This window comes from Miniopterus natalensis, chromosome 20 (assembly GCF_054644295.1).
Source record: "Miniopterus natalensis isolate mMinNat1 chromosome 20, mMinNat1.hap1, whole genome shotgun sequence".
Classification (NCBI taxonomy): Eukaryota; Metazoa; Chordata; class Mammalia; order Chiroptera; family Miniopteridae; genus Miniopterus; species Miniopterus natalensis.
The window spans coordinates 25,974,695-26,001,797 of NC_142100.1; the positions used below are offsets into that span (position 1 = coordinate 25,974,695).

Consider the following 27,103-nt stretch of genomic DNA (forward strand, 5'->3'; position numbering starts at 1 on the left):
CCGGGGCCGACCCCGGACCCGCGCCCCCGGAACCCCAACCCGGGGGGCGGCCCGCGGACCCGGCGTGCGCCAGGCGGGGCCGCGTCCTGGCGCCCGGAGGCGGCCGTTGGGCCCGCAGGCGGGCACCGCGGGGCTGGGCCTGACCCGCCGAGGGTGCGGGGGGCGACCCCCCGTGCTCCTCGCCCTCCCCTCCTCTCTCTAAAAACGTGAATAAAAATGTATTTACACACACACCGGAAAGCAGGCCCGCGGGCAGCTGATAAACGGCCACATCCCCGGCCAGCCCCTTCCCGGGTTCCCGGGCGCCCGCCGGCGGGGTGAAGGGGGGCCCTGCCCCAGGCCCGCGGCTCCGGCTCCGGGGTCAGCAGCGCCCCGCGAGGGGGGTCCGCCCTGGGGCGCCCGGGGCGCCCGCCGCCGGCCGGGGCAGGAATTCTTAGCGCTGTAAACCCTCCAAGCACCGCGCCCGGGGCGCTGCAGCGGTTTGCACTCAGCGGCATTAGCCTCCCATCAGGAAAGCTGTTCCGAAGCGTTTATTTAAAAAAATGACACAATGTGGGACAAGCTTACAAAACGGGGCACAGGTCACTAACAGGACGCACTTCGTGGGGACCAGCCGCCGCCCGGTCACACCTCCTCACCCCAATATAAGCTGGAGTCGCTCCTAGTTAAAAATAACACTTTCTAAATAGTAAAATATACAAGAGATTCCTGAGTGTAACAAAAATATCCTGAAAATATGTGGCTGTCTTAAGTACAAAAGAGCAAGTGTTGCGAAGGGCGCGGCTGGGAAGCCAGGCCGCCGGGTGACGCTACAGGTTCGCCGACGTGCGCAGCACATGGAACTTCTTCAGGGTCATGCGCACCGAGCCCAGCTCCCGGTTGACCCTCTCCAACCGGTCCTCCAGGGCCTCCTGGGGGGAGAGCATCGTTAGGGTTCTGCCTGGGCCAGGCCGCCGTTCCGGTCACCACCAGAGGGGCCTTTCTTTTCGCAAAAGAACAGCACACCCGTGAAAGCGGAACCCACGCTGACGTCATTGTACACGCTGCGCCGTGGCCCAGCGTGGGCGCCTCACTGCCTTCTGCGCCTCGCCCTCCTCGCGGGAGGGCGTGGGGGCCCCGGCCCAGCCGCACAAGCGCACGGAGGGAGCGTTGGCTCCGCTGAGCCCAGAGGGCAGAGGGCCCAGACCTCCCACCAGGCCGCGGCCACAGCGCTGCACACAGGACATGACTCTCTTCTGACAAAAATGTCCAAGTTAAAAAGAAAAACAACATCTGGAGGAGACATTTCCAAGGGAGAGATTTTACAATGAATCAATGTAGCAGCTGCGAATGTTAAATAAATAGCACCTGGAATATGTATTTTTCATTTTAGGCACTTCATTCAGCGTGTACCCCCCATGGTACCCTGACGTAAGACTTTAAAATTTCCTCTTTAAAACTTTAGTTATAAAAGGACCCATGTTCCTTATGGCGCAGGTGGTGGACAGGAGGAAGTAACTAACTACTGTCCTCTGCTTGTTTTTCCTGCAGACACGCTCACCACGCTCAAGAGGAAAAATTAAAACAGAATCCAACTCGCTACTTCAAAATGTCTCCCAACTGAACTTGTCTTGTTATGAAATCTTTTTACAGCATTGGTTTAAATTAAGTGCAACATTCATCGATGTGCCATATTTAACGGAGAACCTTCTAGTAGAAACTTAGGTGGCTTCTAATTTTAGACCCACAAATAAGGCTGCACCAGATACCCTGAAACACGTCTCCTCGCACACACGTGTGAGCACTGCCTGAGGAGTCATTCCCGGGGCGAAGGCGCGAGGCCCACAGGCAGGCAAAGTTCTAGGTTTGGAGGGACGTCAAGCTGGACTCCAGAGAGTCTGTGGCAATTTCTACTCCCCCACCCAGGAACTGTTTTTTAAAAAATACCTGCCAATGTTGATGCCTTTGCTTAAAGGTGTATTGTTTTCACCCATTGCTGAGGCTACTTTTCACCCTCAGCCCCTCTCTGCTGCCGTTTGTCTTCTTGCTGAGCTGAACGAGCTTTGATGCTCAGGGTGGGCAAAAGGAGGTTTACAGTTTTCACGTGGAAAACACGGTAATAAATAACAACACGAGCATAAGCTGTTTCACATATCCGCAGCTGTAAACTTCCTTTCGGCCCACCCTGTGTGAACAGACGCCAGTGCCCTTCCAGCCTTACTTTGAGAGCTTACGATCATTCTATGGAAACTCACGAGGCAAATGTTTCTGGCAGATTTAGGGTCAGAGTACCAACGACTCTCCTTCTGCCTTCCCAGTAAATGACTTTAAAAAGAGTTTCACGTGCTGCATCTTACAAATTCCTGAATAAAAACTTCCAGGACAGCTAAACCAATAAAACCAAAAAGACTTAAAGACAGAAAAAAAGAGGAGCTAGGGCTACAGGCCCTGGAGAGAGACAGCGGCTACTTTCTGTCCATCTGTCCTTCTGGGATCACAGTTCAGTCTGGGAATGAACTTTCCCTGAGCTCAGGCCCTGAGAAACCCAAGAGCGGCTGTTAGGTTTAAATGTTGCAGAATTTAAGTGTCCTGTGGCTTCCTGTGTTTTCATTTTCTTTGAAAAGCAGCTGAAAGAGGTGGGAGCACCTGTCACCTGCCCCGCCTCCTGCTGAGCTAAGGGGCCACAGCCCTCTCTCCAGCCAGCCCTGCGCCCAAAGGTCGTGTCTTGGAAACAATGGCGACAACAGGGTCTTCTTGAATGTAAAGGTAAGACCTGTTTTTACACTGAAAGCTGGCCTGAAGTTATAAAATCTACTACAATCCTGCAAAAAGCGTGATTCAAACATCACCCAGCAAACGGGCCCTGACCAGCGCCCGCCTCCCCAGCAGTCAGGCTGTCGCTTCACCTGGTTCAGTCTCGTCTGCAAGGTGACCCGTCCTCCTGCAGAAGGCATGCGGCTGAGGGCGGCCTCGATCTGTCAACACGAAACAGCTCAAATGAAAACGAGAATCTCATTGCTGGGGGGGGGGGTGCAGCACAGACCGGAGAGCAGAGGCCCCGCCTGGCATCTGCTTGTCCATCCCGTCCCCACCGAGTCCCTCTGTCCTGACTGCTAACCACAGCTGTGCTCACACACGTGCAGCGTTGGTGTGAAATTCACAGCGACTTCCTGGGTGTGCCTGACTCACTGACTCCCTTCGGACTGGTCCTTAGACATAAGCATAAGTTCAGAAAAAGATTTTAAGATTTTTGTTTTTACCTGGTCTTTTTCCTTTGTAAGCTCATCGAAAAACCGCTCGGTTTCTGCCAGGGTCCTGATTTTGGCGGTATACTCGAAGTCCTGGGCGCGAGGGGCGGGTGTGGACTGACACTGCTCGCAGCTGCCCGGCTCGCCCTTCGCCCAGGCAGGTCGCCCTGGGGCCTTCATCCCACTGGGCAGCAGCTCGGGGGGAGAGCTACTATTTGCATGGGTGTCCGTGGCTTTCTCTGAATATTTTTTTTCTGTCAGAGAGGAAAGAAATTTCTTTTATTTCATATCAAGTTTCCAAATAGCTCGCATACACACTAAATTAACCCAGTGCACTCTCTGGAAATAGCTGCTACAGGGCCAAACGTGTAAGAAGCAACATCAGCCAGTTACTCAGAGCTGTTTCTCCACCGAATCTAAAAGCTTTGCCTCGGTCAGACAATCCTCCCTAAATAAGCCAATGGAGACTTTCTATAAACTTAAATGGCCCGGCCGGTGTGGTTCAGCAGTTGAGCATTGACTACGACCCAGGAGATTGCAGCTGGACTTGCGGTCGGGGCACATGCCCAGGCTTGGTCCCCGGTAGGGGGTGGGCAGGGGCAGCCCATCAATGGCTCATCATTGATGTTTCTCTCTCTCCCCCTCGCCCTTCCTCTCTCTGAGATCAACAGACATATTTTTAAAAATACATATACATACAAACTTCAGTGAACTTTAAGTAAATTTAAGGCAAGAAAAAGTTTAATAACTAAACAGACATTGATACCAACACTAAAGAGGTCACTGCCCACATGGCCTCACCTACACTGTTTTATAACTTTATTCCAAACTTAACATATAAATGAAAAAAAGTTAAAAAGTTACCCAAAGTCTAAGTTGCATAAAAACCAGAGTATGAAGTGGAGAGAACCACTGAGCAGCAGGCCCTGGTTTACACGTTAACATCCCTGTACCTCAGTCTCCCAACTCGTCCAAGAGGACACAACGCGGACGCACCGTGAGCGCTTATTTTTAAAGGCCCTTGGTTACAAAATACGTAAGTAAAGGTAATTTTAACATGATACCAGAAACTAACAAAACGAATGACTAAAGCCAGAACGAATAATGTTGGAGGAAAACATACCTTCCGAGTCATCTAGCGGGAGAAACTGGAGCTGTTTCCTTGGGTTGGTGCGTTGTGACGTAGACACAGGAACAGAATCTAAATCATCCAAAAGTATATCAAATCTATTGAATGAAGCAAGTAACTTGTGAGAAAACACTGTCACCTGGTTTCCCTATCGCCCCTAGAAAGACGAGCTGGCGTCCAGGTAACTCACACACTGATGTTTTTTTTTAGAAAGAAAGCTGGTCATAGAACTTTCTAGAACTGAAATTTAGTGTTTTCTAATACAAATTATAGCGACGTACTAGACTTCCAGCATCCCTCCCACGGCATCGCGTCCGATCTAAGCAGCTCACAGTCAGCAGGGCAGCTATTCTCCCCGCCTTACAGAAGGGGACACAGGTCTGCTGCCCGAGCGATTCCTCCAGGGGCCGCGGGGGCTGCTCAGCAGGAGTCAGTGGCCGCCCCCCTCCCAAGTTCACACCGCTGACCACACGTCAGCGAGGACACTTCCCAGGAGCCGAGGAAACTGAGACTCAGCGCCAGGGCCACACCAGGACAGCCCAGGTTCTTGTACAAACGGCTCAGAAAGGTCCCTATGCCATTAACCTACTCAGGAATCATCGTCTACACCCCGAGCTAGAAGGAAGGGCTCTGAGACGGTGTTTGCGCTGAGCAGCGGGCAGTTCACAGTCACAGACTGTCCTCATTTATTACAGCGGTTTCGTCTTTAGTATGATGCTCATTGACACGATTTACATCCAGAGTTCCCATTAACTGGAAAATTAATGACAGCTACGGGCACAAGTTGACATTTAAAAAAATAAAATCGGTAATATACGTGTTTTATGCTACAATTTTAGAGAACTTACCGAATCGGACTGCTTTCGGTTTTGCTCAGCAGGTGGCTAAACCCTGGGGACAAGTTTTCTTTAGGGGACCGCTTTGGACTGTACGCCACAGCCACTGGCGTTAACATGATCTCTCTCTTCGCTATAGGAGAAAACGAGAGGAAACATTTCCTTCTGTATGATCCACGTTATATTTCAGTTCTTTTTTCTAACTTTCGAAGAAATTACAACTTCATTGTAAAACTTTCTGAAAGATAAATGAGAGTGTAAAAGATAAAAATGAAATAATCCCTAACCCTGACATCTGGAGGGAACCAGGCCAACATTTTACACAGCAGACTGTAGCTCCGGCTCTAGCTCAAAACTGGTTTTTCAGGATTTTAGAAGCAGACTGGAAATAAGACGCAATGCCAGAGCCCGCGAGCGCTCCTGTAAGTACAGTCGAACAGGACTCGCCCCAGCTTTTGTGAACGTGAAAATCGAGGACATGGAATCCAGCGTCTAAATGTTAAACATCCCTGTCATCAGCTAAAGAGAAAGGCAGCTGGTGCCGAGTAACCTTTGGTAAGTATATGCAAGGAATGTCTCTTCGCAGGCGAACTTAATGTTTGCACAATGTTCAATTAATGGTTGGCTACTCTCTCAAAAACTGTGCAGGGGTATTAGTGGCAAAAATTTGCTGGACACACAAAAAATCTCACTCAATAAGCTGATCACTTTTTCAGCTACAGTCACAGTATCCGGATAGCCGGACAATGTGACTCTCAGAAAAGGTCCCACTCAGGGGCCCTGAGTCAGAGGGAGCGTGAGGGGGACAGGAAGGGTCCCTGTGCTCGCCGAGGGTGCTCCTCTGCTCCGGGGGGGGTGAAGCCTGGCTCTTACTTGGAGTGCCTGACTTGCGGTTGGAAGGCGGTAAAGACGAGGACCTCTGCGCGGTGGAGCTGAACCTCCGGGGTCTCTGCTGGGTGCACTTCTCTGGGGACCGACTCGCACCGACGGGCACTTCAGGTTGCTGAGGATTTGCTAATTCTGAGACAAATGTAAAAAAAAAATCAAATAAGACACAGCCAGCTTCGGTCGTCCACCTTGTTAACAGGTGGCCACACCAGTGAGCAGCCCTTCGCCATCGGCTGATGACGACTTGTGAATGCACGTTACAGACGAAAAATGTGGGAGTTTATGATGCGTTTGGTCTGGTTCTGTTTACAAGCCAAGGTGATTTTTTTCAAGAGTTTATTTTTGGAAAGCAGGTCACTCATTTATTTACGAGGAGATACGGCTTTGGATGCTACACCGGAGACGTCACTGACGTGATGAGCAGGCCCGAGAGAGCGAGCAGAGAGGAAGCACCAGGAGCAGCGGCAGGTCCCTGGACCAGGAGAACCAGCCTTGAAGATGCCCTTGCCCCTCCGCTGGGCACTCGGGCACCATGAGGGGAGCAGGTATGCCCCCGCCCACTATGACCACCAGGCGTCTGCCACAGCTTTCTGATGTAAGGAAACCTGATGCAGAAACTCGCCACATATCCCAAGAACCCCACAGAAACCTCTAATAATCAGAACATAATGCGTAATCTTCTCTTACAAAAGGTACGTGTTAAGCCATGACTGTGATAAACTATTCGCTGGGGGACACGGTTACCTATGAAATGAGACTGAAGCAGCAGTAAACCAAAGTAGCCTTTCAGGCGTCGGGGGGATCCCACTGCACAGAAGGTAACGCGGTCGGGGAAGGGAGTGCGCCTGTCTCTCCACATCCATGTTAAACAGTAAAATACTTACTATTCGAAGTGTCCTCTTTCTCGGTCTGCGTGCCCCAGTGTTTAAACACTTTTTCTCCCTCGAGTTCCTTTAGAGCTCTCACAATCGGCGAGTCGGACGCTCTTTGTTTCGTTACCAGGAAGTTTGCTGGTGAACTTCTGGGCGCAGACTCCTCCTCAGAAGAATTGAACCTTCAACAGCAATTGCAATTCACACAGTGCTATGGACTGAACACCCCACCCCCCGCCCCATTCACATGTGGAAGCCTCAATTCTAGTGTGATGGTATCTGGAGGTGGGGCCTTTGGGAGTTGACTGAGTTTAGATGAGATCAAGAAGGTGAGGCCCCCACGATGGGATTAGTGCCCTAATAAAAAAGAGAGAAAATCTCTCTCTCTTTCCCTCTGTTCCCCCCCCACCCCCCCCCACCCCCCGAGGAAAAGCCCAGTGAGGACACAGCCAGGAGAAGGCCCTCACCAAGAACCCAACCCTGCTGGCACCTGACCTCAGACCTCCCCCTGCAGAAGGGTAGGAAAGAGACGCTGGTTGCGTAAGCCCCTGGTCTACAGTGACTGGCTGCAGCAGCCTAGCTAGATGCGCAGGTCACTGGGATGGTGAGGGAGAAACAGGAGAGCTGACAGTTACGCTCTGCAGTGAATGTGTGCTTCACAATGCAAATAAGACGGAACCTGCACGTCACAGCCCAGTGCTTCCCGGTCCGTCTCACATCCCAGCACAAAGGAAATGCTCCCTGTATATGGTGCAGGGTATGAGAGGACCCACATCCTATCTTAACCCCCATGGGTGGCACACCCGGTGCCAAGAGCACAAGCAGGGAAGCTCTGCGCAGTTATAAAAGTGAACTGTCCAGAGAGCATTAGTCTTTCAAAGTAAAATAAAAATCAGGTCCTTAAACTGAACATGTTGAGGAAACAAGGAGACGGCTCTTTATATAAAGGCAACGAGATCTCTAGGCAAACAGCAGCCCTAAGCACGAACTTTGACAGACATCTCACCCGGGGAGGCAGGTCTCCTCCCGCCGGTCCCGGTCCACCGTCCTGTCCTGCCCGTCCAGGGGCTGCCCCGTGAAGATGGAGTACTCGGCCCCGGGGATCAGCCACTTCCGCCGGCTGACATCCGAGGTGGCCAGTGTGCTGTGGGGATGAGGGGTGCTCTGGGCGTTACGAGGTTTGTGCTTTGAAAGGTACTTACTCGCACAGAAATAAAAACCGCAGACAGCAATCACTTTAGATCTACGAATTCTACGTCGTGGTTTCAACACTGAACTGCACAGTCATTTCACGCTCTGCGATGTGATCATTCCCGAACCTGCCGAGACTCAGGGGCTCCCACACCCCCAGTTCTGCACCCCCCCGGCCAGCCCCCAGCACCAGCTCAGGGCAGGAGGGGAGGGAAGGGGACAGGATTCTCTGCCCAGCCCACGCCCGCCGCTGCCAGTCACACTCTGCCACTGAGCACTCGAAACGTGGCTACTGAGATTGAAGAACCCATTTCTAAATGTTTCTTAATTTTAACGAATAACCAGTCACTGGCTGGACTTTAGAGCCGTCTCCTTTTCTTCCCCCTCTCTGCCCCTGCACCGGGAAGGCCACACCCGGGAGCCCTCACCTCCCAGAGCCCTCGCTCCCGCAGCTGGGGGGTGCCACACAATCTCTTGCCACCTCGGCTGGACACCCAGCGCTGCGGGCAGCAGAGCTTCCTGTAACCGGCGACCATCTCCTGCCCCCTCCTCCGGCCACTCCGCCCGGCCTGCCGCCCGAGATAACATAACCCTCGTGGCACCTGAGCGAGAACTGACACCAGGAGCCACCCGCCTGCCGCCCCGCTCCCCTCACGGCCACCCTCCAGGCGCGTCTCTCCCACCGATTTTCACTGTAAGCCCAGTCACTCCTTCTCAGCCTTCAACTCAGAAAATGCAGGCTCCTCGAACAGGCACCCGCCCGCACTCAGTTTTAACAAACGGCACCGGCTTGCCCTGCTTGTTAGTGACTGAAACAAAGGAGCGCTGTGCGCTTGTTCCATAGGTTACATCAGGGCTCGGGCGCCCACGCCCACGCCCACAGCCCCGCACGCAGCCCCGCACGCGTCCCGCCTCCAGCCACCTCCCCAGAAAGGCCCCAGCCCAGCCTCAGCCTTCCCGTCCTCTCAACGTTCAACTTCAGTGGCTTATATGACTTTTCTTTAAATAATTCCCTATGTTCCACCAAGTCGGACTGACAAAGACCTAGGAAAACTTTCTCGTTGGACAACCACGACTCAGGTTGACGGTTACAATGTAACAAGGCCATGGTCTGCTCAGTGACACCCGTCACTTCCACCAAAACCATACAAACCGATTCTAACGGAAGACGCGTCTTCTGGAAATGCACCATCGAGGCGGCGCTGAGATGCCAGCAAAGCTAACGGTGAGGAACCAGGCAGCAGGGTCCAAGCAGCCAGTGACAGCCCGCCTCACAGGCCTTCCCACCGACGTGGGACTAAAACGCCGGGACTTTTAGGCTACACGCCCTCCTGAGATGTCTCAGCCCAGTGGCCTTATTTTTACAGATAGTAAAACCAGGCTCCCCAAAATTACGTGATTTGCCTGAGGTCATGCAGCTGGACAGCCAGAAAACAGAAACACCCCCACTCTCCTCACCCCCAACCCGACACCACCATCCCGCCCTCCGAGAACTGCCTCGCTCCGCGGCAGAGCTTTCGCGACACCTGCTAATGGGATGTTTTCACACATCTAACTCTGTCGTGACACTCAGCCCTGACGTTCCTGTGATTCACACAGATGAGCCTCTGAGTTCGGGAGAAGGCGCACCCGTTTCTAGCTTTGCAGGGATGGCACAGAAGGACTTACTTGGCACGCGAGGGCCTCGCTGGAGCTCTGGAACTATGCCGGAGACTTAGCATGTTCTCGTGCTCCACCTGCTTAACCTGGGCTTCGAGTTTGGAGATTGTTCTGGTTCAAAGCAGTGAGATAAAAGTAAATATGTTGCAATAAATTTAAACATACAGCTCGACTACAAATTACTCATTTAACAGACCCTTCTAGAGAAGGGGAGACAAAGGGGCTGCAGCCCTAAACCTTCTCACCGTCAGGCCCCACCATGAACCTGAGAAAGCCGACCAGGCCCAGGGAGGGCAGGTCGAAAGACAAGTGCGCTAACCCCTGCAGACTGAAGGGCCTCGGGTTCAATTCCAGCCAAGGTCACGGGGCTTGTGTGAGAGGCAACCAATCTACGTGTCTGTCTGTCTCCCCCCTTCCACTCTCTCTAAAAATCAAAGGAAAAAATATCCTCGGGTAAGAATAAAAAAAATCAAATGTATTCCTGTGTTGGGGACATTAGGGTAAAATCTAATCTCAAAGGGCTTTAAAACCCTCAGGAAAAATGTTCTTTTCATTGCACTCAGTAGACACACATGTAAGTGCGGACAGACCGAGCCCCGGAGCCCGTCACAAGATGACACACTTACCTTTTCAAGTCAGAGATCTGAGTCTGCGCATCGAGCAATCTGTTCTCTGTCGTATTTAACGTGTCCTTTGGGAATAACGGAAATGCTCAGGGAACTGAAGGTAAGCATTCAAATGCAGCCCTTTTACTTAAAAATGCAAAACACACAGCTAACCTAAGGCTGACCAGAGAGCTACAGAGAAAACCACGATGCTCAGTCCGTGTGCACCAACCAGCGCCCGGCATCACCGCGGGTCTCACTGAGTGTGAAGGGTGCTTCCCAAACCCAGCTCTGGCTGAGTTCACACACGATGGGCAAGTTTAAACCCACAGAGTCAATGCTTCGAAAACAAAACTTCACATTTAAATGGCGCCAGTGACTTGCATCTGTATGGACTCCTACTCTTCTAAAAATTTCAACTCATCTCAAATGCAACGGCCATTCAATAAACATTTGTTAAATGAACAAATCCACCTGCCTGTGAGTTACAGGGGGAGAGATCTAAAAACGAGCCCACTGGCAGGGAGAGGAAACACGAGTGGTTGGTGACAGCAGCCGTGTGGGGCGGGGGGGCTCAGAGCCCCTGGTCTGGGGTCTGCCGCTCCAGCCCCCACCGCAAGCTCAGCACATGAAGGGTGACCCGCTCTCACCTTCACTCTCTCGTGCTCTTTTCCAAGGGACTCGTATTCTCCTAAAAGCTGCAGAAAAAACAAAGAATCGCACCACAGAATCAGACATCGTAACATCAGCCGAAGGATACTCTGCAAAACAACTGCCCACGCTCTTCAAAAAAGACCCACCTCTCCCCGTGGGAAGGGAACCTAGCTCAGCTACGGCAAAGCTAGTAAAACACGCAGTGGAAGAAGCCACAGAGCCTGGGCAGCACCCAGTCACCCCGCCGAGCACGTGCCCAGCGGTCGCCGTCACTTACGTCTTGAAACATCTTGTGCTCCTGCTTCAGCCTGGTGTCCTTGTCGCTGGAGAGCCTGTACGTGTGCTCCAGGGCCTCCTCCACGTCCTGCAGCCGCGACTTCAGCCGGAGGAGGGTGCCGTCCTTCTCCTTGTCGCTCGCTCGCATCTCCTCGATCCGGTCCTGCAGAGCCTTGGAGGCACTGCTGGCGGCGCTGAGGCGCTCTCGGAAATCACTCTGCAGACAGGCCAGGTAACCGGCTGTTTACAACGAGCAGGTGCAGCCTGGCCAGCGTGGCTCGTGGCCGAGCGCCGTCCCGCAGAGCAAAACAAATGGTTGCGGGTTCGATCCCTGGTCGGGCGCATATGGAAGACAACCGATCAACGTCTCTCTCCCGTCAATGTCTCTCTCTCCCTCGGTGAGGACTGAAAACGACACTAGAACAACAGGAAATACTCACCACTTCTCTTTCCAGCAGGTTGTTCTTATTTTCAAGCGTCCTCACACGGCTGGTGGCTTCACTCAGAGCACCGTCCAGCTGGCTGCATCTAAGCCCATAATGGAAGTGAGACAACTAGAAGGTCAGGTCCCTCCCCGGCAAGTGCTCTGAGCCTCTCTCCCCCGTGTGCCTACAGTTGCTTTAACAGGATAATTGCTCCCACGGGTTCATGAGCGACTGGGTACGAAAACGGCTGAGACCTGCCCCAGGACATTAGTCATCGACGTCTCACTGGAGAACCCATGTGGCACCAATCCTCCCGGCATCTGACATCTGACACACACAAAGCTGCTCAACTGTTTCAGGATTTTGCCCACATGAACCAGCTGTCAGTTACTAGTATAGTCTAAGAGGCTGGTTCGAATCTGTACAAATACTTAGGCAAACATGTTTTCAGTGTTAAAATGTTCACACCTGAAGCACAGGACTTTAAAGCGTTTTATCATCACGATATATTATACTTGGGGGAAAATAGTATCTCCAAATTGGAGAAACACTGACAGCTAAATTATACTTTTTAATTGCAGTTAAACATTAAGTTCTACCTGTCCACAAGAATCTGATTGGTCTTCTTCCAGTCTTCAACTGCAGACATTTCTTTTGCCTCCAGTTTCTGTTTCAAGCTGGTTATTTCTGACTCGTAATAAGCCCGAAGGTCGGCTATGTGCCGGGCGTGCTTTTCCTTCAGGTTCTGCCGGATGCTGTCGGGGGGAGTAAAAGGTTTATTAGGAACCATGGCCTCATCTCTAACCCCAAAGAGCAACTAGGAACAGTCCTTCTATGTGAAAATGCAGCCTTTCCTTTGCACACTCAGGAAATAGATTAATATACAAGTTGAACACTAATAAAGAGAAAAAAGACACGGATTACTTAATTTTTTGATGATCTACCTTAAAAATGCTCTCTCTCCTTAAAAATATTTTTGTTGATTTCAGAGAAAGGAAGGGAGAGGGAGAGAAACATCAATGATGCAAGAGAGTCACTGATCGGCTGCCTCCTGCACGCCCCCCCACCGGGGATGGAGCCCACAACCGGGTCATGTGCCCTGGCTGGGAATCGAACCGTGACCTCCTGGATCCCAGGTCAAGGCTCAACCGCTGAGCCACCCGGCTGGACCTATCTCTTTTTAACTTACTAAGCAACACCGAAGTTCAAAAGAAATCACTTTCATCATTTAAGCAGACACCACAGGGAATGGAGTAAGAGACACACAGCGGCTGAAATACATACTTAGACAGCAGCCCGGGGTCTTCCAGGGAAGCCAAGGAAACGCACTCTGGGCCGCCGCTGGCTGTCCCTGGGAGCTGGGACTGACCGAACGAGGCTGCAGTTACCATGACAGAGCCCTCCTCCACCGTGCTGACCGAGGTGTCGTTGCAGGTCACAGTATAGACCGAGGGGAATGTGGAGCTGGTCCTGCTCCCGCTGGGGGAGACGGGGCTCTTCCAGGAGGCCCCTGTTGACGCTTTCGCATCTGAGGGGCACTTTGGGAACCCAGACAGCTGGGAAGGGACATTACTTGCTTGTGAGAACGAGTCAATATCAGAGTGAGCAGACACACTGGGCTCCGGGACTGAGTCCGGCGAGGAGAGCCTGTCCTGCAGGACGTTCAGAAAGCCAGGCGGCTGGGCCCCTGAAACCGGCCCACCCGGCCTCCTGTGTAACGTTGGGTCGAGAGTCAGCACCTGGAAAGGAGAGACGGCCACGTGTTCCCCACTGCGCGGGGCCGGTGCTGGGGTGCGCAGCCGCAGGCTCCTGGGGAGAGGGAGCGGAGGCCAGGCGGGCGGGCGCAGCCCCGAGCCCCCCGCAGGGCGGCGGCCACATTACCTCGGGCGGGTGCTCCAGGCTGCAGGCAGGCGCGAGATCCCTCTCTGGTAACTGCTTGGTCTCCCTTTGCTTTTTATGATAAATGTCCTTCAGTGACGGGAGCCTCATCTCACTGCTAGTGTTGGACTTAAAGACACAAAACACAATCATTTCAGTGGTATCAGCAACAACGAAAAAGTTGACTGATATCACGATCAGCACCATAAAGAGATTTTAAAAAGGCTTTAAGTAAATGGAGACTTTGGGCTGTAGATTTATAGTAAAGGTTTAGAGGTCAAAACCTGTAATAACGAGTGTCCCTCACAATGAGAATGTTTTCATATCCCTCACAATAAATACTAAGGGAGTTATTTGAACCTAATTATTTAGCAGCCTAGATATTTTCAAAGAATAAAATCCTTGGTAGCCCCCTACTCAAAATAAGGACCAGGTTTTGAGACAAGACTTCAGAACGGGGGGATGAAACTGGCAGGACACTGCCCCAGATCAACTTCCTGCGGCTCGGGGACGGCTGTCGAGAGGTGCGGTCCCTTACCTGTGTGGCCATGTTCACCTCAAGAGCTGGCAGACAGGGAGAAAGTGTGTCTACAGCTTGACATCCAGGCCCCGCTACGCTGGAAATACTGCAACTCGGTCTACACTCCAAGTGGTAAAACTCTGGGTTTAAATTACTTCAAGGTGGGAGCTGCTGTGGGTGTGACAAGGGACCACTTAACCTTGTTAATAACCCGTGGACCTTCTGTCAGGTGAGGTTACAGGTTCCACGAGGGACACACTGAAAGAACACAGTCATCACTCAGCTCTAACCTAGGTCCCATTTCCAGACCCAGCGCGGGCGGCAGGCACCATGAATTAGTGTTTCTAAATCAACCCTAGAACTAGCTTGCAAGTAAGACAATCCATTATATTTACGTGGGTGTATCAAAGGCATTAATTTGTCAAATGTAAACCCTTAAAATTCCCCATAATCCTGTTTTAAAACTTCACGTTTTCTATACCAACAACCCAGAGGCCCTGTTCAAGCCTCGAGGCCAGGGACCAGCAGCAGCGCTCCAGCTCCAGTTCCAGCTCCAGCCCTGGCCCGGGCTCCAGCCTTGGGACCCCTGCCCAGTGGCCTGGGCAAGTGAAGTTATTTACTTAGAACTCCTGGTGGTACAGCCACCACGTGTCCCCACTCTGGTGACTCCATTTCCCTTCATATTGTAAGATCTCTGAAGCAAGGCCTCTTGTAATTTCTGGCATCTTGCAGCTACTTCAGTCAAGTGACAGCTGTGACGTGTCTGTCACTGCCTGCTCGTGAGCAACTACCAGAGCCATCAAGACTGGCCACAGGAGTCCCGGGGCGACGCTGGAACTGCTGAGAGCCGCTACTTACGGGACGGGAAGCGGACCTGCTTGGCAACACTGTCCCCCCGCAGTCGGGGAGGGGAAGTGGGCCAGCCCCGCACAGCTGCCCAGCGTGGCACCAGGGCCCTTCATGGCGTTTAAAGCAACGCCAGGTCACCACCGAGAGCAGTGTGGGAACCAGAACCCGGCACTGGGATGGAAGAGGGTGAGCCTCTCAGGTGGAGAGGTTTGAACGAATGTATTTCACCTACATTTTCCTTCCCAAGTATGAGATTTACACAACAGAAACCTGTGCTTAATTACAAGCTCTTTCTGTAAAAAAGAACAGAAATTCTCAGTGATAAGTAAGCGAGCACGCCTCAGTCGAGCTGGTCATCTTTCTCTTGGGAGCCTGTGAGGCAGGAAGCCCTGAAACGGGCGGCATCTGGGTCACACACACAGTGTTAACTGCTGACGCCGCAGATCAAGCACCACAGGGAGCCTGGGAGCACAAAGCCCACTGGCCTCCCAGCCCCTGGTGTCTGCAGGTCTGCTGCACCCCGTCTGTCCGTCCCTCGGGCTCAGCTCTCCTGGTCACTTCCTTCGTCTCTCTCCCTCTCCCTCTCATCACCTGATCGAAACACAGAAGTGAGGCATGTACCTCAATGTGCACATATTGGAGAGTTTTATTTCTTTGCTCTGAAATGTTTACATTTCTCACTCAAAATTAACCTGCCAATTAAACTGCTCAGCATGAGAATACAGGTGGGTTGGGGGGGGTGATGGGGTGGAAAACCCAACCAGGTCCGAGAGCAGGGGAAGTGTATATGTGGACCCTCTGCACGTAAAATAGCAGGCACAGAACCTCGTTTAACTTCACAAAGCACTCACTGGGCTTCCCCCCACACACCTGAGGATATTTTTTCAATTGCTTTTCAGAGAGAGTGGGAGGGAGAGAGACACAGAAACACCGATGTGAGACACATCGATTGGCTGCCTCCTGCACACACCCCAACCACTGGGGCCGGGGATCGAGCCTGCAACCGAGGTACGTGCCCTTGGCCAGAATCAAACCTGAGACCCTCAGTCCACAGGCCGATGCTCCAACCACTGAGGCAAACCAGCCAGGGCTCAATGGGCTTTTTAAAAAAATATATTTTTACTGATTTCAGAGAGGAAGGGAGAGGGAGAAAGAGAAACATCAATGATGAGAGTCATTGGCTGCCTTCTGCACACCCCCCCCCCCCCGGGGATCGAGCCGGAAACCCAGGCATGCGCCCTGACCAGGAAGTGAACTGCGATCTCCTGGATCCTAGGTCGATGCTCAACCGCTGAGCCACACCCGGCTTCACTGGGCTTTTTAAATCCCACTTCTAAATAACCTCCCTGAGATCACACAGGCGAAGAGAGAGACAGACTCTGAGAGCAGGTGCCTATGGTTTAACCCCATGCTTTCTTCTCTGCGTCAGAAATAGAAAAGTATAGACCGTGTACTGAAATGGAGGACTTGCCTGCCCTGTGACAGCGCAAACCCACAGGTCGTGTCCGACTTACCTGGCTGGCCGACACGCGGGTGGAAGACAGGGACGCCTCGGGCAGCGGGTGGTACAGGTCCTTCTCCTCCAGCTTCCAGTAGGTCAGGCCTGAGCACAGCACAGAGGACAGAGAACAGAAGTGTTTCTACAACAACTTATTTCTACCTAAAGAAAGCGAAATGCGGAAGTGACTGGTCTTTGCCCATCTGAATAGGAAAAGGTTCACATAAGTGCCTTCCCATGGAAGAGCCTGTCACAGTCCAAACATTTAAAACCGAAATATGACAAGTCAAGATCAGCTAGCATCATTTAAAAAAAAAGTCTTTATGAATAGTACAGATCTCATGATCAACGTAAAGAATTCAATAACTACAGTATTTATGGAGCGTTTACTGTGCCAGGCGAGGGGGGACCCGAACAATCAGAAAATCACACAATATGTGAAGTTAGAGGCTGGGAGGCACTCGGCTGGAAACATTTAAGAACTGGACAGAAGAGAACATGTAATGGGAGGTGGGCAGGTGCTCTTTCTGAACAGGTCAGGGCTGGCCTTCTGCGAGGTAACAGTTAAGCAGGAGCTGGCCATTTTAGCCACATGTGAGGCAGATCCCATGGGGGGCACATTCCAAGTGCAAGCAGCAGCCCAGGCAAAAGCCCTAACCTGAGAGCCTATCTGGCAAGTGTGGCCAACAGCCCCCGAGAAGCAGGGACGGGAGAGCAGCAGGGCGTGAGCCAGAGCCACCCCGCCGGACTCCTGTCACTCCAGGGAGGCGGAACCCGAGTCTGAGCCGAGGAGTCACATGGCCTGACTCATCTCTAAAAGGAGCAGCTGGCTCTGTTCGAAGCACAGATGGAAAGGTGAGCCCGGGAGGCTGGTTAGAAGTTGCAGGAGCCCAGGTGACAGATGACGGGCTCTATTACGCTGACAGCGTGAAGGTGGTTGGAGTCGGGCACTCTTCAGGAGCAAAGCTAACTCATCCCGGTGAACTGGATGTGGAGTGTGGACAGGGAGCCCCTGTGTCAGACCATCAGAACTAAAATGAGGCTCCCACGGAGTGGAGAACGGCTCGCAGAGGGCTTGCGTCTCATTCCCTGTGCGGCACCTGAGATGCACCGAGATGATCCTGCAGCTGCCTGAAGCCTGCAGACTCACATCCTCTCTTCCGGCGGCATCCAGACACCAGGGGAGGGGCTGACAGCTGCCACGGCCACTCGTGGAGCCTGACAGACACCACTCTACCCACTGCCCTGAGCCTCGCCCGCGGGAAATGCAGTTGTTATTATTTTTAAAAAAGAAAAAATACTCTTTAAAAATGTAAGTCTCGTACCTGCTCCGGAATCGGGCATCCAAAAACTGGGACTTTCATCTGGTTTGCTGAGGTAAAAAGCACGAGGCGGTGTAGCAGCGGCGAACTCCAACTCCGACTGCGATTCAAGAGGGACACTGTGAGGACAGCCCAACACCCTCAGGCACACGGCCGACCCTGGGACCCAGGGCCAAGGCCAGGCTCGGAGGAGGCCGCGGGCCCTCTGGTTACAAGGATGCAAAACAGCGGGAACTATCAGTAAGTCTTTTCCTGGGTAATTCACAAAAGTTAACTGGGGTTTTCTGTGGAGCTGGGAGGAGAAAACCGGGAGCAGGTGTTATCAACGAGTTTGGAATGAAATGCATTTCTAATTTGCCATCTACTTCCCAAAGAAATGTGAGGTGCCTAGGATCAAAGTCCTTTGGTACAAAAATTAATATAAGAGCTATAATAATTCATTTTATCATTCAAACTGCAATAAATCAAGCCAACTCTGAAAACCACAAACAATAATTAACGTGAACTTTAAATAGCAGACTCCGTCTTACGTACAAACAATTGGTTATAGACTCAGAAAAGGCTCAGAACGCTGGCTCATTAATTCTAATAAGAATTCTGAGCCAGTCTCTCCTTACGGTCTCTGGCGTTGTCACAGAAATCTGTGTTTCCAGATAGAAATGTGAGAAGGTTATTTTAACCTGAAAGTTTCTTAGTCCCACCACCATCAAACTTCCACCCGGTTAAGCCACTGCAGCTGCAGCCTGGGCTCACACACGTGGCCCCCGCACAGGCAGAGCCCACCGAGGAGGGGCCGTCACCTGGGCCCCGGGGGAGGCTGAGCGTCTTCTCCTCGCTGAGAAATTCCTATGTCATCTCCGGCCTCCTCTGAAACGCCCACCTGGTCGCATTTCTGACCAGTCAGTACGTAACAGACGAAGTGAAAGCCCTTCCCAGGAAGCTGGCTGAGCCTCGCCCTCACTGGAAAGCCACCAGAGTCTGCAGCCGGGGGAGTGGTAACATCAGGTCTGTCCCAGCCCGGGGAAACAAAGACAGACTTGAGCTTTGGACAATCCTTATGCTAAACAACACCCAACTTCAAGATGCGCCTCAAAAGAGCTGCACCGACATTCTGCCTTTTCTTTTGCATGGTCAGTTTGTTCCACTGACAGCTCTGCCTTTTGGCGGCACAAGGGGGTGGAAACAGTGGCTGGCTCTAAGTCCTGGTTCTTTCCAGAAATCAACACTCATGAGGGAGGAAATACTAGAAAAAATGAACTGAATTGCAAAGGCCCTAATTATGTTTCTACTGCAAATGTCACATTTAACCCAAGAGTAATTCATTTAGTTGTTTAAAAAACCCTCAAATAATTTGTGCTACTACTGAGCTGTGAGATGTAGTAGTGAGTATGTGAAGGCTTTCAGATCCTGTGTATAAAAATGGTGGCATCTGGACAGCTCTGAATTTATAACCCAAGTTATAAGACATTAAATGTTTAAATCCTCTGTGGCCCTTTTGCTAACATAGTAGCTGCTTTCGTTAGATTTATGGATATTGATACGTTTTAAGAATCTCTAAAGCCCCGTGACCTGAATTACCAGGAAATAGCATTGTCCAGTATAATATGTTGAAATTGGAAAGTCGGGTTTTTTCCAAACTTTAGAAGCTGGCCCCGTCTGATTGGATGAAATGCAGTCGCGTGATGTGTCGCCTACCTTCTCCGCCGGCGCTCTCTGGGGCCGCTCGCCTCCATGCGTGAGTCTGGGGCGTCCCTCCTCCGCGTGAGCTCCCTTTGGGTGGTTTTGCTTCAGCTTCTGGGCCCATGACGTTATCGCTTTACTACTCAGAGAGAGAAAACCGACATGGCTCCTCAGAGGCTGCCCTTCCCCCGGGAAACCAACGCACGCCCCCGCTGTGTCCGTGCAAAGGGCTTTGCGTTGTTTTCTAAGAGCAAAGACAGGATGGACACTTACGGGTTCACCTACACTTCTCCTTCCAGTTTCTCGCTACCAAAGGCAAAGTGAACTGAGAGACCGACAGGGACTAACAACACACAGGGACTGGAGCAGAGCCACACAGGGACCCTCGAGCTCCAAATCTCCCCACAGTGAGGGCAGGTTGATTTGCATGGACTGGTAACTACCTTGTCTGCGCACAAGGCTGCTGTTGCTATGGCTCCAAACCTCACTTCAAAGGGCACATTTCAGAGACACAGAACTGGAAATTCAAGAGAAACTACACACTTTCAAATGATTTTTTGTTTTACAAACATTCAGCTACAGTGTCCTTCACTAAAAACTCCCTGGATCAATCAAAATGTCCTTAAACTTACAGATCTCTTCTTATATATAAAAAACACAATTAAGCACGCTTACGTATACTTTTTTATAAAATATAAAGTTTACTTGAGCCAATCAGAGGACACGCCTAGAGCAAGATCTCAACAGACTGAGAAAAACGCTTCTTGCTTGTGTGTAATTTTTTATTTCCAATCATACGAACGTGTGGCAAAATCCCACTCCTGACACGGTCCCATTCTGTCATTTTCAGCAAGTTTCTAGCGACTAGAAAACCTACAAGATACCGTATTTTTCTGGCCAGGCCTCCTTTCCACCTTAAGGGTTTGTCTAATAGCATCACAAACGGGGAAGACATCAGATGTCATTAGGATATAACGTGCTTTGTTTATTTCAACGCCCGCAGGTACTAAACGAAAGATGTCGGTAAAACTGATAAATGCTCAAACACACCTCCTTCTATTACAGTCCAACCAAAAGGAGCTTTATTTACTAGATTCAAAGTGTAACAAACACGTAAACTCCCCCACAAATGCTGCAGAAACCCTGCTTACCTGTTTGCTTTCCCACTGTATACTTCCGAAATCTGACTCTCACCAAGAAAACTGTGTTCAAATTCTGCAGGGAAAACGGGAATCTGTTCCTTTAGGGAGGCACCGAGCTCTTCGGGAGAGTGGAAGAAGAAACGCTTGTATTTTCCTCTGTCCACGAGGGCCGAGTCCTGCACCGCGGGCGCCCCACACTGCCCCGCAGAGGCCTCTGTGGGCTCCCTGAAGTCCTGGGGGCCCTTGGGCGTGTAGGTGTTTAACTCTGAGACGCAGAAGGTGCCGTAGCCGCTGCTCACGGAGCTGCTGTCCATGGTGCAGTCAGGCTGGGACGGGGCCGTGTCCTGCTGCGTCTCGGGCTCCTTAGACTTCGGGTAGCTGAGAACAGACTCATTTCTGTCACTGTTTTCTGAAAAGAAACCCATCTGCCTTCCAGGAGAGATGTGTTTGCTTAAAGAGCTTGTGTGGCACGAAGCCCGCGCAGCATTACTGCTCTGTAACTTGACCAGGTTTTTTATCTCCTCCTGTATCCGCTGAAAAGAAAGTTACAGGTTTGGGTAAGAAAGTGTATCAGCACCACATTTTATAAATGGTATGAAAACAGTGTTCAAAGTACGCGATATGACTGTGAAGATGACATGAACGCTGTGCTTTAGTTTGCAAACAAAGTTGATATAAAGTCTCAGTTGGCTCTGCAAACCTCAGGGCTAAGGAGCCCGGGAGGGGGACTCACCTGGACCTGCGTGTGGAACTGCGCCTGCTGGGCAGCGATCTGCTCCCGGCACTGCGTCTCCACCAGGCTGAAGAGCTGCAACCACCTGGCCTAGTGGAGACACGGGATTTTAGGTGAAGATCATTTCTAATCTAGCATTTCACAGAAAAATCCCTCCAGTGGGAAAGGGCCTTTTTTAAAATACATTTTTAATGTAAAATCTGTAAGCTGAATTAGTTATAAAACCGTATTTAATGCGCAAACACCGTTTTCAAACGGCCTCCTAACGATGTCCACCGCCACTGCGGATGGAGCGACGGGGAGGGGCCCTGCCCTCGTCGCAGGTTCCTCCTCCTTTCCTCGTAACGGCCAACGATTTTCTTAAACACTGACTTACACATCTTAAAACAAGAAATCGTTTGGTGTTTTGAGATTTTAGCCCCTAATTCATTTTTTCTTAAAGTAAAAATGCCTTCTGAAAGCCGGGTGAGAGTTTAAAGCACTGCAGGGGGAGGGACGGGAGCCCAGGAGCTGGCTGCGACCCTCACGGCCTCCTTCGGTGGGACATCCTGACCCTCACGAGCGGCCGGTGCCTGAAGGTGGCGGGGTGAGGGGCCAGGGGCCAGGGACGAGGGGCCAGGGGCCAGGGGTGAGGGGCCAGGGGCCAGGGGCGAGGGGCCAGGGGCCAGGGGCGAGGGGCCGGGGCGAGGGGCCAGGGGCCAGGGGCCAGGGGCCAGGGGCCAGGGGCCAGGGGCGAGGGGCGCGGACTCTGCAGGGACCCGCTTCCCGCAGGGCGGCCGTGCTCCAGGAGGCGGCACAGGCGGCAACCCCGCGGCCCCTCTCCCACCACGCACCGGCCGCCGCACCGCTGGCTCCTGCACCCCAGCCCCCCCCAGCACACAGCTCGCTAGCCGGGGAAAGTCTATTGCGGGCATTAGTCTATGAAGCAAAAAGATTTTAAACCCTCACCCAAGGGTCTGTTTACTGACTGGGGAGGGAGGGAGGAGACGGAACCGTCAACCTGCTGCCTCCCGGATGTGACCGGGACCGAACCTGAACCCTTTCGGTGCTCGGGATGGGCTCCAGCCCCGAGCCCCTGCCAGGGCGAGGCAAGGTCTATACACACAAGTGTTCCCTGCACGAGGTCCCACATCAGGAGCCAGCCTGCGGACCACTGCCCTGAGCTCAGCAGCCCCAACACACCCACTGCAGCCCCGCGTGGTAAGGCGCTAAGTCAACAGAGGCCTTCATTTACGTCTTCTGAATGCTCTCATTTAGGTTTTTCAAAATGATGACAACTCCGTGAGTCGCTTAAAACATGGGGATCAATAACAGTCTTAATAATTTCGGGTTCCTCTGAAGAGACGTTTCCGTCCACACTGAAGATATCACTCAGTGGCAGGTCTAATCATGAATATCCTGACGTGCTTCCAACCACCCGCTCCGTTCGCCCCGTCTCGTCCCCCAGTTAAGCCCTCGGCACCGTCCTTCAGCAGCCACGCTCTCCAGGATATAAACTCCTAAGAGGTTAGAGCTGAGTAGAGGCACGTTTAAAGCTATTTTAAAATCCCCAAAACAAAACAAAGCTGGGTACCTGACGGCTCCTCCAGAGTTGCGAATCAGTGCCCGCCCGGCTCGGCAGCTCCTGCATCAAAGGGGCGAGGGCTCCAGCTGCGCCTCGGCTTGCGGACGCTCTGGTCTTCCCTGAGAAAGAGGACACCCCGTTTGTACTAAGGTGGGGACTACTTCTGTTGAAACACAAATAATTCAGATGGTTTCCTTCGTTCCACCAGAGTGTTGAATAATTCAGCAGCCCAAGATTTAGCAGCGCAGAACAAAACCACTGACACTTAATCCGTCTTAATGGCACCACATTTGTTGCAAATCTGATCCCACGTTTGCCCGCAAAAGAAAAACAGCAGTAAAGAGACAGAGAGCATTTAATTTTTTTTAAAGAACACGACAGAAAGGCCTTTTTCAGGAGTGAGAGGCCACTCGGAAGTAGCGGCAGAAAATAAGAGTTTCTGCTGAACAATCAGCAGCAGCACCCCGGCCTCTCTGAGCCGAGTTACTGCAGGACGGGTGAGGTGGCCCCTGAGCACAGCCCTTCATTGTCCTGGGGCTCTGTCCCGCCACCCACGGTGACGGCGGGGTCGGGTTGCCTGGGTCCCTCTAATTTGGCCTGATAAGCTGATGCTTAACTTCGCACATCTTTGAATAAAAGTCGAGCCAAGCACATCAGCAGCCAGTATTCAGGACGAATTGCGCCTACTCAGTGTGTACAGTGCCGGCTCCCTCCAGGACTGCCTTTCCCAGCCGGAATCGAGTTTATTTCAGATGTTTCATGAAAAAACCAACAGCACAATGAAGGGCGATAACACGTATTTACATCCCAATCACTGAAAGGCCACTTTTGTTTCTTCACTGATACTGTTTCACGAAGAATTTGTGAGAGAGAGGACACCAATGAAAACACCAGCCAGCCAGATCAGGGTCAGGGAAAATATGAGTAAAAATTCCAGGGGCAGGAGGACAGTGTGTGTCATCCGTCAGGGGTGTATGTTAATCCAGCTTAAATTTGGCAGGTTCAGCTGCAGGCACAGCGAAAGGGAGGCGAGTTCCGTCCCATAATTTTCATTAGAAAGGCACTTAGGTTCCCGCCGGCAAATCCAGCACCGGGTTCTAAAGGGGCTTCTCCTAGCAACGGGCTTCCGAGGGGCCACCGGGCGATACAGGAAACAGCGCGGCCCACGTTGGGCAGTGGGTCAGGTTCCCACGCACACGGCCCTTCCGGGCCACTTCCCACGCCAGGTTTTTCCTTTCACCCTCCTTGAAGTCATGCTTCCTCCTATTGTGTGTAAAGGCCCGACTGCTGCTTTCCCTTTACCCCACAGCCTTTTACAGTCGCCTCCTCTAAGAGTCCCTGCTGCCTCTTCGCTGTTTTTCAGCTACTGTAAATTGAGACACCAAGTAAGCAAGCTTGTCAGACTATGTACACAATCAGAGTAAACCGGCTCTGATTAAAAACAAGCCAGATGTGGGGTAGTTTTTAAAAAAAAAATGCATAAAATGCATTGTTTGACAGCATCTATTTTGTGGACTCTGTCTGGGTTTTTTTGTTTGTTTTTTTCCTTACTTCCTAGTATTCAACCTTAATTGCCACTTCCAGATTGGTGAGCTATTTCTGCATTATTAAGCATTATTGGTCTTAAAAATGCAAAAACAATATTTAGGCAACTAAATTTTAAAGATGTTCTTGTAATTTACTGAAAACGGAAAAAGTATAAAGCACGCTACAACTAGCAACAACTTTTTCACACTGTTCCCCATACAAAAGTACATTCCACTGGCAGAAATAAAAAATGTGGGAGGGCTGAAATTATACTTATCTGTCCCCAACAGTTCCTGATCATAGTTTGTTTTGTTTTTTAAAAAATGCAAATCAGTAACTATGACATTATTTGGACAAATTGGTAATCTACACAAATAAATTTATTTTGATTTGTTAATACATTTAAAAGAATCTATCCCTTTCTTACCTATTAATATTTAAGTTCAGTCCAAGAGAATAGGGAGAATTTTTTAGATCAGATCCTACAGAAGACGGAGTTTTTTGTAAGTGCTTCACCAAGTCAAAGTCCTCCATGGTGTAGAAAGTGTTACGCTCTCTCACTGGTAAGTGTAGGTTCTTTCACTGTCTGAAGAAACTGGGTCCGAGTCATCTTCAGGTGCTTCCTCGTCTACCGGCATTTTCAGGTGCTAACATTCAGAACTGAGATATCCTAAGCTCCCAAGGGTCTGAAAACGAATAGGGGGAAAAATACTACTAAAAAGCCACTAAACCTAGCAACTGTCTCTTTGTGACTTTGGAAACCTTGATCCTTTTATATGAGTCTACATTAAGGAGAGTAACATCATTCCCAACAGCCAAAATGCAGAAACCACCCAAATGTCCATCAACTGCTGAATGGATCAACAAATGTGGTGCATCCACATAAAGGAATCTCTCTCAGCCATAAAAAGGAATGAAGTACTAAAAAATAGGAATGAAGTACTGACACACTCTACAAGTAGCTAAACTTGTTACAATGTGGCTGAACTCGCTACAATGTGAACACTGAAAACATTATGCTAACAAGCTCAGTAAAAGACCACATATTGTATGATTCCATTTACACAAACTATCCAGAATAGTCAAATCTACAGAGACAGAAAGTAGGTGAATGTTTGCCAGGAGCTGGGGAACGGAGAGAATGGCAGTGACCAAAAGGGGTATGGGGTGTCTTTTTGGGGTGATGAGAAGTTCTGGAATTAGACAGTGGTGATGGTTGCACAACTCTGTGAACACACCAAAACCCATGAGCTGTAATGTACACTTTAAAGAATGAATGGTGTGTCAGTTATATCTCAATAAAAATCTGTGATTTGCAAAATAGCATCGTCTTTTCCAGGTAACATTTCGGAATTGTGTGTGTTTAATAATCAAGGTTCCAGACACAATGCTACTAGGAAACAACTGGAATATTTACATGCCTTGTCCATTTGTTTAATAACTTCTACCCAGTATCCATGCTTGCTGGTTTACACAGTGACTAGGTAAACAGGAACTGCTTAGGATTTAACTTGGTATTGAAAACAGCCCGTTAAACGGTTCCCGGTGGTGGTTTCCCACCGGCTGGAAGTGGAAGGGATGCATGTTGCATACACAGCCTTTTGTGCTCTGTGCACCCATTACTTCTTTAAAAATAAACTATCTGCCAGACCAATTGAAACTGAACTGACCCTGGGTATATGGAAGCAAATGGGTGATAACAGGTCAAACAATATGCCTCCTTCTTAGGAAACTCATGTATTTAAAAAAAAAAAAAAAGGCAAGGAAAAAGAAAATCTTGCTGCTTACAAAATGGAAAGTCTGGGGAGTGAAAGGAGAGGGAAATTATCTAGTATTCTGGCTCCTCTAGGTTCCCACTTCCTAGGGCCAGGTTTTTACAAAGCACAGCCTCAGACACATCATCTCATAAAGGAACCACGTCCTTTGGGGACAGGTGTGGAAGCCAAGGGCAGGTAACCGGACCTAACTCAATGCATTTCTCCCCAGTGGCTCCGGCCCAGCACCAGCGACAAACGGGGTATTGACAACATCAGGGGCTGCCCCCTCCAGCTGGCAGCGAGAATACCTGGATTCATATCACCTGGCTCTTCTACCCGAAAAAAAACACCTAGCTCTCTAGGGACGGGGCCCTGCAACCCATCTATTCTCTCCCGGCTGAGATCATCCGGATGCAGCAGATCCAGGAGGAAAACCACTTTCAATGCAGTGATGCTTCTGCATCAGGAGGAGGGGTGTTGAGGGCAGGGAAACGGGATGGGGGGCGATATACAGTGAAAAAAAAAAAAAATTAAGAAAACTTCATGGAGAATACATAGAAAAAACAGAGACAGTGTTATATTTCTAAGCAACAAAATATGATGCTTTTGGTCTCCCTGACCCCTAGCAAAAAAAAAAAAAAGGAGCTGGGGGAGGGGGGGAAGCGAGCCCCTGAACGGGGTCTGCTGCTCATTTATAAAAGTCACCATGCACCATGCAGATCAGCTTTGCGGGGAGCCCGAGGGGGAGGAAGGGGCGCCTGCAGAGAGGTTTGGGGGCCAGACCCCACTGGCTGGGGCGGGCTGGGCCGGAGGGAGAAGCCGCCGGAACGCAGGGAGGCCCCGTCCCACCAGCTGCTCCCGAGACCCTAAA

The 27,103-nt window shown here is 51.0% G+C and overlaps 1 protein-coding gene across 1 annotated transcript; it reads right to left on the reverse strand.

The window, feature by feature from the left end:
* Nucleotides 1–795: 795 nt before the first annotated feature.
* On the reverse strand, nucleotides 796–26,463 carry MPHOSPH9 (M-phase phosphoprotein 9). The gene is made up of 23 exons (XM_087828498.1): nucleotides 24,903–26,463; nucleotides 22,958–23,111; nucleotides 21,385–21,474; nucleotides 20,661–21,184; nucleotides 19,525–19,648; nucleotides 17,833–17,923; nucleotides 16,524–16,612; nucleotides 13,644–13,769; nucleotides 13,047–13,501; nucleotides 12,362–12,517; nucleotides 11,778–11,865; nucleotides 11,339–11,554; nucleotides 11,058–11,105; nucleotides 10,429–10,493; nucleotides 9,812–9,913; nucleotides 7,959–8,096; nucleotides 6,965–7,134; nucleotides 6,066–6,212; nucleotides 5,205–5,325; nucleotides 4,351–4,454; nucleotides 3,240–3,481; nucleotides 2,886–2,954; nucleotides 796–911 (listed from the first exon to the last, which is right to left on the reverse strand). The coding sequence occupies exons 1-23, from the start codon at nucleotides 25,007–25,009 to the stop codon at nucleotides 810–812; spliced, it is 3,528 nt and encodes a 1,175-aa protein (XP_087684624.1). The 5' UTR covers nucleotides 25,010–26,463; the 3' UTR covers nucleotides 796–809.
* Nucleotides 26,464–27,103: the final 640 nt, after the last annotated feature.

Excerpts from the sequence above, each read along its gene's own strand:
- MPHOSPH9 (XM_087828498.1), bottom strand. The coding sequence starts at position 25,009 with ATGGAGGACTTTGACTTGGTGAAGCACTTACAAAAAACTCCGTCTTCT. Across the intron at positions 6,213-6,964 it reads GAAAGAGGACACTTCGAATA|AATTAGCAAATCCTCAGCAA; the intron begins GTAAGTATTTTA and ends CATTTGTCTCAG. Across the intron at positions 5,326-6,065 it reads CCGCAAGTCAGGCACTCCAA|CGAAGAGAGAGATCATGTTA; the intron begins GTAAGAGCCAGG and ends TTTCTCCTATAG.